We start from the raw sequence: 13,852 nt of genomic DNA on the forward strand, positions 1-13,852 counted from the left end.
TGGTCAGAGCTCAGCCAGAGATCCTCCCTCTTGTCAAACCACCACTAGGTTTCCAGCCATATCAGGACCAAGCAAGATAAAATCACCAGCACAGGTTGGCACAGGTGCCTCAGTGGAAATTTTTTAAAGTATCCTGTAAATATTATTCTAGCAGCTTTCATCAAGAAAATATGAACATTAACAAATGTTGTGTATTGGACCACAACCTAAAGTGGTGGCACTAGTACTACCCAGGAAAGAAAAAAACATCCAAGAGATATTTTTAAATGGTTGGTTATGATCAGATCTTAGTTTCTAATTTTTAAAAGAAGAAAGAAAAAAACCCAGAGATCCTTGGAGAAATGGCTAATCCTAGGACTGGAGTAAAAAATATATAAGATAAGCCTGGAGCATTATGGTGGCAAAAAGCAAGAAAATGCTTTAAAAAAAAAAACTCACAAGGATTGAGATTTGTTAAGGGACGCAGTAGCCAACTCACTCAGTATGACAAACTCTAGGTCCATCCATGTCACTGCAAATGGCATTATTTCATTCTTTTCTGTGGAGAACAGTATGGATGTTTCCTAAAAAACTCACTTGGTATGATCATCTCACCTCAGCCACTGGCTAGGATAGAATACCAAGGTCTTGCTCTGCTGGTGTTGGAGGGTTGCCTGCCAAGGTGGGGGGCAGCTGTTGCTCACCGAGGAGGCAGGGGCACTCTACTGGTAAGTTTTTAATTGTGGTTCTTATATCAGAATTTAGGTCAGGATTCCCTGTCTGTCTTCAACTCTGACTTTACTAAGTTCAGCTGATGCAGATGGTGGGTTTGTTTGGAAAGAGCAGTGTTGTTGGCGTGACACTTACTTGTGCAGTGATGATGATTATTATTAAATACTTAGTATTTGCCAGGTACTTCACGTGTATTAACTTTTAAAACCTTCACATCAGACCCCCGATGTAAGTGTTATTCCCATATTAGAGATGAGGAAAACTAGGCCAAAGTAGCTACTTGCTCATGTTCACGGAGTATGTGTTATAGCCAGGCTGTGAACCTGTGTTCTCTGACCTGCAGCCCGGTCTCTGTTCATCAGTATTGCCTCTCAGTGGCGTGAATTAGAAGTAGGACTTGGTTTTGGAACCCTTGGTGTGACTGTGTCGTTCATAGGAAAGGGCTCTGCTGCACTGGGATAGGAAACTTTTTAAAAAAGTTGGCACAAACTTCTAAGCTCAATGTTCATCAGAGGTAAAGGATACAGGTTAGATTCTAGAGTTTTCGTGAAAAGAAGGTATCTAGTAGCGTCAGTGTCCTTAATTGGAGGTGTATTCATTCATCCACTGGTGGACAGAACACAGTCTCAAGTCAAGAGATGATCATCAGGTTCAAAAGTGGTGACGACGTTGTTATTACTATATCTACAATATTATTACAGTTGAGGCATTCCTCAAATGTCTGAGGGGCTAACTGCCATACTGTGCTGCTTATGAGTTTATCCATGGTGGTATCAGGATATTGAAACACTGAGTCATGTGAATACTAGGTAAGCTAACAGCTTTGAACACTTGCATGACTCAGTTTCTGACTACTAGTTCATGGGTTATATATGTTGCACCCAATTCCAAGAGACCAATTTAGTTATTTTGTCACTTCCCTGGTGGGTCCAGTGGTTAAGACTTCGCCTTCTAATGCAGGGGGTGCGGGTTCAATCTCTGGTCAGGGAGCTAAGATCCCACATGCTCGGGCCGAAAAACCAAAACATAAACAGAGGCAATACTGTAACAAATTCAATGAAGACTTTAAAAATGGTCCACATCAAAAAAAGTCTTAAAAATAAATAAATTATTGATTGGGACTCAATCTTTTCGTTATGTGTATACGTACTTTTTGTTGTGGACTTCCCATTTCATCTGTTTTCAGTCAGTTTAATAACTTTTTTTGCCCAAGTGTTAAATGGGATAATAAAGATCTTTTCTCCTCTTCACGAAGTCATAACATACGATGTTCATGAAATGCTTCAAATTTCTGGAGAGGATATAGTCTCATTTTTATTCACAATTATTAACAGTGAAAGCATACTTAATATTATTAAAAGCTTATCTTCAGCCTAGAAGGGAAGGGGATTAAACTCATGGGTTGTGAGAAACATGGAACAATCACCCATTTTCCTTTTGGCAGATCTGCATCAGGGTACGGCCAGGGAACAGAATCTGCTCAGATTGTAGTGAGGGAACTTAAAGAGGCATGGGCAGGTTAAGATAGACAAGATATGGTTGAGGCATCCAGAGACTAGTAACAGTGGAAAGCCTTTATCACCCCTAGAATTGAAGCCAAGTGGAGGAGTTACTGTGAGGAGCCTGGTGAGAGCCTGAACCACCAGGGGCCACCAGATGGTAGCTGTAGCTGAGGAGACACAGCTACTGCAGACAGGTACTGAAGCAGGGAGAGAGCAGAAAATACTCTCACCTGCAGACTCCTGCCTGTTTTCCAGTGATGGAACCCAACCTGAAACCAACAGGCAAGAGAGCCAGTCTGCAGGGATCAGCCTCCTGGGGCACATACTGTGCAAAGAAAGATGGAGAATGTATCTGGGGATGGTGAAATGAACCCTACTAGCATGCCTTCATCTAGCAGAAGTATTTTATAATACTGTGGCAAGGAGGACCAAAACACATCCTAGACAAGCAGTTCTCAAACTTTTTGGTCCTAGGACCCCTGTTAAGAAAAGAGTTTGTTTATGTGGGTTATAGTAATTGATACTTAACTGTATTTGAAATTCAAACAGAAATGTAAAATATTTTATTAATTCATTTAAAAGTAACAATTCATTACATGTTAACGCAAGTAAAACATTTAAAGAAATTAAAACTGCATTTTCCAGAATAAAACAAAAATAGTGGGAAAAGTGGCATTGTTTTACATCTTTCAAGTTTCTTTAATGTCTGGGTTAATAGGAGAAACTGGCTTCTCATATCTGCTTCTGCTTATAATTTATTGTGATTGGTTGAACTATATGGGGAAAATCCAGCCTCAGATAAGTTGGGAAAGGGAGAACCTTGCAGACTCCTTGAGTAGATCTCAGAAACATCCAAGAGTTCTCAGACACCACCTTATATTGACCTTCATTAATCCTTCTCAGAGCGTACTCTATACTAGTCAAGTATATATTATGAGGAGTTGCTGTAGGAGAAGTGATTTTGAACCACATTGTATCTATCTCTGCAATAACAAAGTCTTCTGTTCTGGCTTGCCAGTGTTAAGCCTAGGCTAGTTATTGCCTCACTTTACTGGGTAAATACGGGCTGATTCAGAGATGCGGACAAGCTTTTTTCATGTTCTCTTTTCTCTTGGGGAACATGATGGTAAATACTTTTGCCATTCTTAATTTCATTCTTAATTATTTGATTGATATTTTGTTTGGTGAGCTTCCAGGAAAAAAGATACAAAAAGTCATTAGTAGGAGAATTGCATTTTTTTTTCACCTTGGAGAAGTTTGACTTTAAAGGATTGGAATTATTCCAGAATAGAGTTTTTCAAAGGTGTAAATCTGTTTTGGTTTTTAAAAAATAACTATTTTTATTATAATAACTCCTTTTTTTCTAGTGCTTAGGGTTTCTTGATCGTTTCCTTTGCTTAACCCAGATTTCTTTAGGTCTTTGCTGTCATTTTCCTACTGAGAGCACAGTATTTTCATAGAATTTAACAAATTCATAAAATATATATAAACCAGAGATGATCATGTTCATAAAATTGTTGCACATGTAAACTGTTGTGGCATATATAAACTGTTGTGTTTCTGTATAAACTTAAAGCATTATCTCTTTTACGTTTTAATTAAATTGTATCAGTGTAGAGACATCTCCACTTCTCACAGTATTTGAGATTATCAGTATCAAGGGTTTTTCTCCCATGTAGTACTTGTTATTGATGACTTGGAGACACTGTCGCAATAATAAATCAATTTTACATGGGATTAGTTTCTAATTAAGGCAAATTTACTATTTAAATGTAATCACTTTTTTTTCCCCAAAGAAGATTAATGAAATATTTTCCTTCTTCCCCAAAGGAGCTACTGCTTTCTGGCATGCCAGAAATTGATGTGAGTGATTGGATAAAAAATACAGAATACACAAGTGGCTATGAAAGAGAAGATCCAGTTATTCAGGTAAAATCTCTCTAGAGCTTAGAATGAAGTTAAGTTTTGCCATTTAATCTTGTAAGCTTTTCAGCACTATTGGATGAAAACCTACATTAATTAACAAAGTAAAGTTTTTCCCTAAATTCTTCTCATGGGAATTGCATATGAAAGCTTTGTGTGAAATCTTTTTTGATAAATGAGTTTCATAGAATAAAATATGCTTTATGAATATTGCATATTTCTCTGGTACTAAGAAGCCTACAGTTGCCCTGAAATATGAGCTAAGTTTTTTATTGTTGTTTTTAGTGGTTCTGGGAAGTTGTGGAAGATATTACTCCAGAGGAGAGAGTTCTTCTCTTGCAGTTTGTTACTGGCAGGTAAGAAGTATTTTTATGATAATGTAGAAAGAATTGAATATATTCCATTTCTAATGTCTAAGAGATAAACAACTCAAAATGAATTATTACTCTGAATTGTCAATTCCTAACTTCCTTTTCCATTTTTTTAGGTATTAAACAAAGGTTTATTTAGGCATTAAAGTTGAAACATACAGTAGTGTTCAATAAATGTTTATTTAAGGTATAAAAAATAATCTGTTCCAGTCAGGACTGTCAGCATATATATTATATTTTATAACTTGGTAGTTTTTTCATTCTGCAGGTAAGTTAATGAGAGTAGCCAATATTTGTTGCTGGGACCACACACACACACACACACACACACACACACACACACACAATACATATAATACCCATACACAGCAACTTTTCTCCAATTCTTATCAAACATTAAAGTCTTAAGATTTGTGGCCTAAAAAATAATTTTGATACCACACTTTGAAAAGTCTACTTTTGGAACCAATTAAATATCATAGATATTAGAAGACTAGATGATTTAAACCTCTTTTAACTTACAGTTCTGAAAGATGTAAAAGAAAAGGTCTGATTTTCATTCTTGATAATTTAGAATTTCATCTGTGTCCTTCTGTTTATGAAAATATAGTTCAGTTGTTCCATTATAAATGTACATGGTTCTTCTAAGAACATTGGAACACAGAAAATTAGAAGAAATAAGAAAAACCATTACCTGCCAGCAGTAACCACTATAAATAATTTGATGTATTTATTTTTTCCTACCTGTTTTAAAAACATACTGTGAATTATATCTATATTATATATATGTAATTTAAAGTCCACTCATTTATTTTAAAATTAATTCATAACCGTTATAGAAAATTTGGAAAATGGAGACTACAGATAGAAGAAAATGAAAATCCCATTAAGTAATTACACTATTCAGAAATAACATATTTTGCTGTATTTTCTTAGTTTTTTAAGTATATAATTAGAAAAATAGTTGGAGTTACACTGTATACCTAATTTCAAAATATAAAAAACACATTAATTATTCACAGATTATAGACTAAATATATTAGAGAAAATCTTTTCAGTTTGTTTCTTTGGTTACTTGGTGCCAAGAAATACCTAGAGATTTGAGGAATTTAATAAAAAGTTAAAATTTTTTTTTTCTATGTAGGAAGGTTAGACAATTCAAATTAAAAAAAAAAATCACCTCTAATCTCAGTCTATGAAGATAATCACTTAACATTTTGATTATTCTTCCAGAATTTTTCTCACATATATAACTTTTTATTTTTAAAAACATTGTTCCTATTTTATAACTTTTGAATTTAGCAATATATCATTAAAAATTGTTTCATTTATAGATTAATTCTTAAAATTTATTTATTTATTTACTTATTGGCTGCATTGGGTCTTTGTTGCTGCACATGGGCTTTCTCTAGTTGTGGTGAGCAGGGGCTACTCTTTGTTGCGGCGTGCAGGCTTCTCATTGTGGTGGCTTCTCTTGTTGCAGAGCATGGGCTCTAGGTGCATGGGCTTCAGTAGTTGTGGCATGCAGACTCAGTAGTTGTGGCACATGGGCTTAGTTGCTCTGAGGCATGTAGTATCTTCCCAGGGCAGGGATTGAACCCGTGTCCCCTGCGTTGGCAGGTGGATTCTTAACCACTGCGCCATCAGGGAAGTCCCTAATTTTTTAAATGGCTGCCTATTCTTCAATTTATGAACCTCCCTTAATTGATATTGTGCTTTATTTCTGAATTTTCCTATTTATGAGTAACACTGAACAAATAAGGAATTATTGTGCTTTATATACTTACAGGCCAGTTTGATTATTTATAAATATAAATGTAATATATAGGATATATAGGATAAAAATATAGGATAAATTCTTAAAAAAGAAATTTTTGGTTACAAAAGTATATAAATTTTTATAACCTTGGGACTTTATTCACTTAACCTTCAGAAAGATATCAGTATTGACATCAGCAGGGAATGAAAGGGCCTATTTCTTTTATTCTGTCAATGCAGGATATAATCATTTTTGTCTTCATAGTTTCTTATATGTACACTTTGTATGGTGTGGATTTCCTGTCTTTTTTTTTGCACATTATTCTACCATCATTTTCAAAAATTTGGTTTTAAATATTCTTTATATATAGGGACATTAACTCTGCAAATATTTTTCCCAGTTTATCATTTGCTTTTTAATTATATTAAGTTAAACATATAGGTTTCCATGTAATTTAGATTATAAATTTAATTTATAAAACTTATACAATGAAAGTTCTAAGTTAGGTTGCCAGTTGATTATCAGTACTTTCCTTATTTTATTATTTTATTTTTATAAATTCTTCCCTACTCCCAAGATTTTGTATATATATGTTTATCTGCATTTTTTTTCTGTAAATTTTTGTTACATACCAATTTTTAAGCCATCTAAACTTTATTTTGCTTTATGTTGTAAGGCAGTGCTCTTTTATTTTTTTTAAGTGGTTTATATTTAACAAATATAATTAGTAAACTATTATATTTAATAAATTGTTATATTTTCCTTCATGATTCAGTCAGTATGAGTCTTTAAAATGAGGGAAACAGTTATTCAAGTTTTTTAGTACTAAGAGTGTCTGTTAGATTGCTGCTCTTGTAGAATAAAAAACACTTTGATTTGAAGTGCAGTGTTTACTATTTAAGTGGTCGAGAAGTGTAGTTGTGAATCCATTCAAACTGAGATGAAGGATGTGGGTAGAGTAGAAGCCAACGAAGCTGAGGGGAAACTACACAGAGCTAAGCTTTACCTTCCAAGTTGAAGAATCCCCTTTTCTAGCATTTGGTCTACGTGGAGTCCTTGTTTTGAATTCAAACTGAGTAAGTCTTAAGTTCTTTTCAGCCTTAACATTCCTTTTACACTAGACCCAGTTATCAATGGGTATATAGCATTTGGCATTCTAGACCTAAAGTATGTATTTTTTTTTTTCTTTTTTGCACTTTTTGGAAAATTATGACTGTCGTTTACATTTAGATTATAAAATGTCTTTCTCCATGTCCATAGTATAATTTAGAACATCTTACTAAAGAGTCAAATGTGCTCCAGTTGTAGAAGCAAGAATCTTTCAGCAGTAACTTTAAAATATTTTTATGGTGGTGACAATATTTTGTTTATCTACAAGGCTGTTTTCAATGTCTTACTCTTGTTTCATTATCTCTTAAGAATAATGAAAGTCAGACTTGATTTCTTTGTGTATAAAACAGTAATATATCACTTTTATTAACTGTAATTTTACATTGTATAATACAGGTGTCCTAATACTCAACCAAAGATCATTTATTTTTCTCATACGTGCTTATTAAGCTTGATGAGCCATAATCTTAGCTAAGATGCACTGGTTATTCAAGCATGGGGCCCAGCCATTGTAGTTTAGAAGAAGAGGAGTAAGGTTTCAGGGATCAGCTTGTGAATATCAGTTTACAGAATAATTTCAATTTAGATATTAAAGTTGGGGGAGCTTCTGATTTTTTAAGCTTATTTTTCAAAATGTATTTATAAGAAAGGCATTAGATTGATTATTCTGATATTGAAATACTCTGTTATAATTTGTGTAAGAATCAGTGTCAAGGCTCATTTTCTCACCTTGTCCTGGTGAAGTGGAATACTTGTTTTTAAATTCTGCCTCTGTAGGAAATTGAAAACAGCTTTTTGCCTTTTATCCCTTTTCATTTTTGGTCACCTTTGTTAATTGTTTAGGCAAAGGGTAATACGCGTAGATAAACTAATGTTTCCGTTTACAGACATATTCAGGTCTTTAGATATTCTCTTGCCCTAAGTAGGAACTGCTCACGTGTTGGTGTTTTGTTAGCAAGATTCAGGCATCCTTTTAACATTCCCTTGGATTTCGAAGGTAAGCTTAGGTATTTCATCAATAAAGTGTTTAATAGCAACCAAACTTCTTCCCAGCTAGAAAACTGTTAGTTTTAGAGATCTGTTTATATTGGATTTTTTTCCCCCTGTGATTGTATACGTATCATCTGTGATTTCAAACAGAAAATCCTGGTGCAGTATTCAACAGTTTTTTTAGTGTGTGTGGTAAAACATACATTTACTGTTTGAATGATTTTTAAGTGTACGGTTCTGTGTACAGTCACATTTTTGTGTAGCCATCACCACCCTTCATCTCCTGAGCTTTTTTATCTTCCTTAGCTGAAATTCTACCCATTAAACACTAAATTTCTATTTCCCCTACCCCCAGCCTCTGGCAGCCAGCATTCTACTTTCTGTCTCTATGAATTTGATTACTTTAGGTCCCTTGTATAAGTGGAATCATACATTATTTGTCTTATTGTGACTGGCTTATTTCACCTAGCATATTGTCCTCAAGATTCATCCATACTGTACCATGTGTCAGAATTCCCTTCCTTTTAAAGGCTGAATAGTATTCTGCTGTGTGTATTTACCACGTTTTGCTTATCCTTTCATCCATGGATGGTTACTTGGGTTGAGTCCACTTTTTGGCTATTGTGAGTAATGCTGCTGTAAACATGGATGTAAAAATATCGCTTTGAGTCTCTACTTTCCATTCTTTTGCATATATACTATAATTCTATGCTTAATTTTTTGAGAAACCGCCATAATGTTTTCCACAGTGGCTGTACCATTTTACATTTCCACCAGCAATTGCATAAGGGTTTCAAGTTCTGCATATCCTTTCCAATACTTGTTATTTCCTTAGTGATCTTTTTTTTTTTTTTTTTTTTTTAATAATAGTCATCTTAATGCCTATGAGGTGATTTTCTCAGTGTGGTTTTGATTTGCATTTCCCTGATGACAAGTGATGTTGATTTAGCGTCTGTTCCAATGCTTATAAGCCATTTGTGTATCTTCTTTGGAGAAATGTCTATTTGAGTTGTGTCCCTTTTTTTTAAATTGGGTTTTTTGTTGTTGTTAAGATGTAGGAGTTCTGTATATTTTCTTGATATTAATTCCTTGTCATATTTATGATTTAAAAATATTTTCTACTGTGGCTCACCTTTTCACTCAGTTCATGGTGCCCTTTGGCACACAAGTTTTTAATTTTGATGATGTCCAGTTTATTTTTCTTTTGTTGCCTGTGCCTTTGGTGTCATATCCAAGAAATCATTACCAAATCCAGTGTCATGAAGCTTTTCCCCTGTATTTTCTTCTAAGAATTTTATAGTTTTACCTCTTCATTTGGATCTTTGATTTATTTTGAGTTAACTTTTTGAATATGGTGTTACATAAGCATCCAATTTCAATTTTTGTAGTGGATATCCAGTTTTCTCAACACAAGTTGTTGAAAAGACTGTCCATTTTCCATTGAATGTTCTTCGCACTCTTATCGAAAATCATTTGGCCGTATATTTAAGGGTTTATTTTGAGGTTCTCTCTTCTGTTCCATTGGTCTATATATCTGTCTTTATGCATAGCGCCTCACTATTTTGATGACTGCAGTTTTCTAGTTTAAGTTGGTTTTTTTTTTTTGTTTTTTTTGTTTTTTTTTGTTTTTAAGCTCTTTATTGGAATATAATTGCTTTACACTCTTGTACCAGTTTTTGAAGTACACCAAAGTCAATCAGCTGTATTTATACACATATCCCTTCCCTCCCACGATCCCCCCCCCCACCCTCCCTGGCCCTCTAAGGCATCACCCATCATCGAGTTGATCTCCCTTTGTTATACAGCAACTTCCCACTGGCTATCTATTTTACAGTAGTATATATATGTCTATGCTACTCTCTCACTTCGTCCCAGCTTCCCCTTCGCCCCCTGCCCCCCCAAGTTTAAGTTTTGAAATTAGGAACCGTGAGACTTCTGAGTTTGTTCACCTTCCTGTGGTCTCATTATGTTAGGTGACATTAAAAAAAAAATACAGTGTTGTAAATCTGTGGAAAGAGAAGTGTAAGGAATTTTCTAGTTTTCCCACCATGTAAAACAATACAAAACAAAAACCCTTGACTCTAGATATTTTTCACAGACAGGGCAATCATTTGGATTACATGTAGAGCCTCAGTTGCTTGAATTAATCAAGTAAGCCATTTCTTTATTCAGCAAATACTTAATGAACGTCTATTAGATACTAGTCATTTTTCTGATTTGAAATATATTACAGAGATTTTCCTTGCATGATTACAACTTACTAAGATATGAACTCTTAGTTCCAGGGTCCCACATGGTGGATTTGCTAATATCATGGGTGGAAGTGGATTGCAAAACTTCACAATCGCGGCTGTGCCATATACCCCAAATCTCCTACCGACTTCAAGCACATGGTATGTTAAATTGGTTTATTTAAATGCATTGTGAATTGTTCTGATTCATTTTAAATGACCAAAGGTCTAACTGCTGTATTGCTGCATTGAGAGGAAAATCTCAGCAGTGATCTCTATTCAACATTTTGTAATCACTGATAAATAAGTAGCTACATAGTTTCTTGCCTTCACCTTTTTTGGTAAGGAAAATGTTAGAGGGAACTACCTACCTGTACTCTAATTGAATATATATAGTTCAGGTAGCACTAAAGTTACACTGTTGTAAGTATCACTGAGTTACACCATCATTTCAAACTAAATTGCCCTATTGCTTATTTATTTTAGACTGTAGGGAACTTATTTTCTTTTACTACATTTGCATGCTAAAGAAAACTGCAATGCAGCAGGGTTTTCTTTTTCTTTTTTTCCTTTTTAAATACTACTTCAGGGTTTTCCAATCTGAATGCAAATTTGAGAGGGTGGTTTTATGTTAATTTTGAGTAGTGTTTTCACTGCTAGACAAAACAATAAAGAATTTCAGAGATTTCTTATTTAATAGCGGTGTATTTTTCTTTTAAAGCATCAACATGCTCAAGTTACCTGAATATCCAAGTAAAGAAATACTCAAGGACAGGCTTCTTGTGGCACTACATTGTGGCAGCTATGGTTACACAATGGCATAATGAAGTCTGGAAAATTCATCTGACTGCTGATGTGCAATTCAGAGTGGCAGAAGTAATTTAGGGAACTGTCAACAGAAAAGCAGCCTAAATGCAGCCCATAGGCAGGGCTGATGTTTAAAATTCATAAATGATCAGGTTTTCTTTTTCCCCCCTCTCTTTTCCCTTTTATGTTTTCTCAGTTTGTGGTACAGTTAGAAAATATAAAATCACAGTAGTCTTCATTTAAAAAATGCTAATTGAAAATAGTAGAAGCTGTCCTTTTTCATATTTCTTTAATCTTATGCCAAGAGTATGTTAAGGCAAAATCTTATTCTACATTCCACATCTGCTATGTAACTGTTTTGTTAAAAAGGTGTTGTCCTCTTTATTTTTCTATATAGTAAATTATATTGGGACATCCAGCCTGGTACGTCCTATTGCATGTAAAGTGCTGTTTATATTTTGGAAAACTATTGTATAGAATGGATTAATTTACATTGTGTATAAAGCCACAAATATGTATTTTCCCACATTGAATCTATATTGCAATGATGTTTTTTAGCTTTTCAGTATTTTAATATGTAAAGTTTAGACTGATGTGACTAATAAACAGCTGATGAAATGACATCTAATTTATATACTAAAGCTTATGCTATGTTGTATGAGTTATTTGCATCTTTCAGTGGTCAGTTTTTCATATACTTATATTGTCTCAAAGTTTTTCTTATGCCGTATTTTAATTTATATTTTAGATAAAATTAAAATATGATATTTTACCATATTTCTTTTTGTTACTGTTGTTTTATCTGTGAACTCTAATGACACATTTGAAAATGTAATCCGATGTGCAGATTACAATTTAAGTATAATTTTTCCTTAAATTTGCTTTTTATGATTAGAATGTTGAGTTCAAGTGATATATACATAATACAGAGCATTGGTTTTTTTAATTTTAGGGTGGTCTAATGAGTTTTCTTTTGCAAAGACACTTGAGTAGTTATAGCATACCTTTTAGGGGAAGTAGGAACACTCAGACATTTAAAAATACTAATGGAGGAATTTGTAATGTTTGGGACCCTGCCTCTGGAAACTAAAAATAGACCATCCAGTGGTATCATTTTGGTAAAATGACTTTATATGCATATTTTCTCTTAGGAACAGCCACTGTATTTGTCACTGACAAATGCAGACAATGTGTATGTCAGTAGAGACAAATATGTATTGTACATGAGTGTGTATAGACATGTATATAGGTATAAGAAAACATCTCTCAATAGAATACATTAAACACTAGGAAATCTTTTAAAATTACTATTAGCTCTAAAATTAGGATTTAGATGCTTTATTTACAACAAATGCAGCTAATAATTTTTAAAATGTTGGTTTTTTAAATTTAATTGTACAAGAGGTCATTGCCTTCTAACTTCAAATAGGTAACTGGTTTATTTAATATTACATTGCTTATAATTTCAGTGTTTACAAACATTTATTTCTGTTTATAATCATACATTGGCTTTGTCAGATTGTCCTTTTGCAAGTATTTATGGAAAGGAGATAATAAAACGTTAAAAATCTCATGGTTTTATATCTAAGAATTTGAACATTTTTTTACATAGAGCTAGCGATTTTAGGGTTTATTCTTTTATATTATCTTTAGTTTCTAAACTATAAGAATTTAGCTAATATAAAAAGATTTTATATGGATTAAAAATCCTATTTAAACTAGAGGCAGCAAGTCTTTTTAATTTATTCTGTTCCCACAATTTCTTCTGTAAGTAGATGGATATGTTGAATGCAAGTATAAAAAAATGATTAGAGATTTTCTTCCCCTTCGGGTACCAGAAGATTACATTAATAGGAAAATAATTCTTACAACATGTGGTAGTTTCATATAAGGAAGAAAACAGAGAAATACAGCACTTTACAGGAATAAAAAGTACAAGGCAAGGGACCATATTAGAGGAAACAGATTAATGAAAACATCTGGGCAAGAGTAGATTAAGTTATTCAGATAGTTTGAGAGGACAGTGACCACATAGTTAATAAAATTCATCTTCTAATTCATCCAAAACCAAGATTATTGTAATCTAATGAAATCCTAGTTTTACAACAATATGCTAAACACAGCCGGTTGTGGTGACGTCTTTCTTGGCTTTGGTGGAGGATGATAGCTTTAAAGGTAGGTCACAGGTTGGAGCCCCAACAGATGACTTCCACTCACACGTGTGTTTTGTTTGTCATGCCAGTTCTAAATTTTTGATAAGTTGTCAACATTTACAAAACTGGAGATTTCATGCAGAAGCCCAGATTTTTGGCTTTTGAGAAATCGGACAGTTTAACATTGGGCAGAGGTTCCTAGAAGGCATTATTAGTAGCCTGGAATTGAGTAGAAGCCACTTCTTGCAGTGGCTGAACATGCTCTCCAGTTTGCCATTTTCTTACCCCAGTCTGC

General features: G+C 33.8%; 1 protein-coding gene across 3 annotated transcripts in view; it reads left to right on the plus strand.

Annotated features, from left to right (window-relative positions):
• Positions 1-12,824, plus strand: part of HACE1 (HECT domain and ankyrin repeat containing E3 ubiquitin protein ligase 1) — a 109,131-nt gene extending 96,307 nt beyond the window's left edge. For 2 of the 3 annotated variants that reach the window (XM_057739228.1, XM_057739230.1), the window contains 4 exons: positions 4,044-4,142; positions 4,422-4,492; positions 10,646-10,759; positions 11,319-12,823. In XM_057739228.1, the coding sequence (XP_057595211.1) occupies positions 4,044-4,142; positions 4,422-4,492; positions 10,646-10,759; positions 11,319-11,421 (387 nt within the window). In that variant the 3' untranslated portion in view covers positions 11,422-12,823. Of the gene's footprint in view, positions 1-4,043; positions 4,143-4,421; positions 4,493-10,645; positions 10,760-11,318 lie in introns of all 3 variants that reach the window. The other variant, XM_057739229.1, reaches the window with a different exon arrangement.
• The last annotated feature ends 1,028 nt before the right edge of the window (positions 12,825-13,852 follow it).

The sequence above is a fragment of the Hippopotamus amphibius genome, chromosome 6 (assembly GCF_030028045.1).
Source record: "Hippopotamus amphibius kiboko isolate mHipAmp2 chromosome 6, mHipAmp2.hap2, whole genome shotgun sequence".
Taxonomy (NCBI): domain Eukaryota; kingdom Metazoa; phylum Chordata; class Mammalia; order Artiodactyla; family Hippopotamidae; genus Hippopotamus; species Hippopotamus amphibius.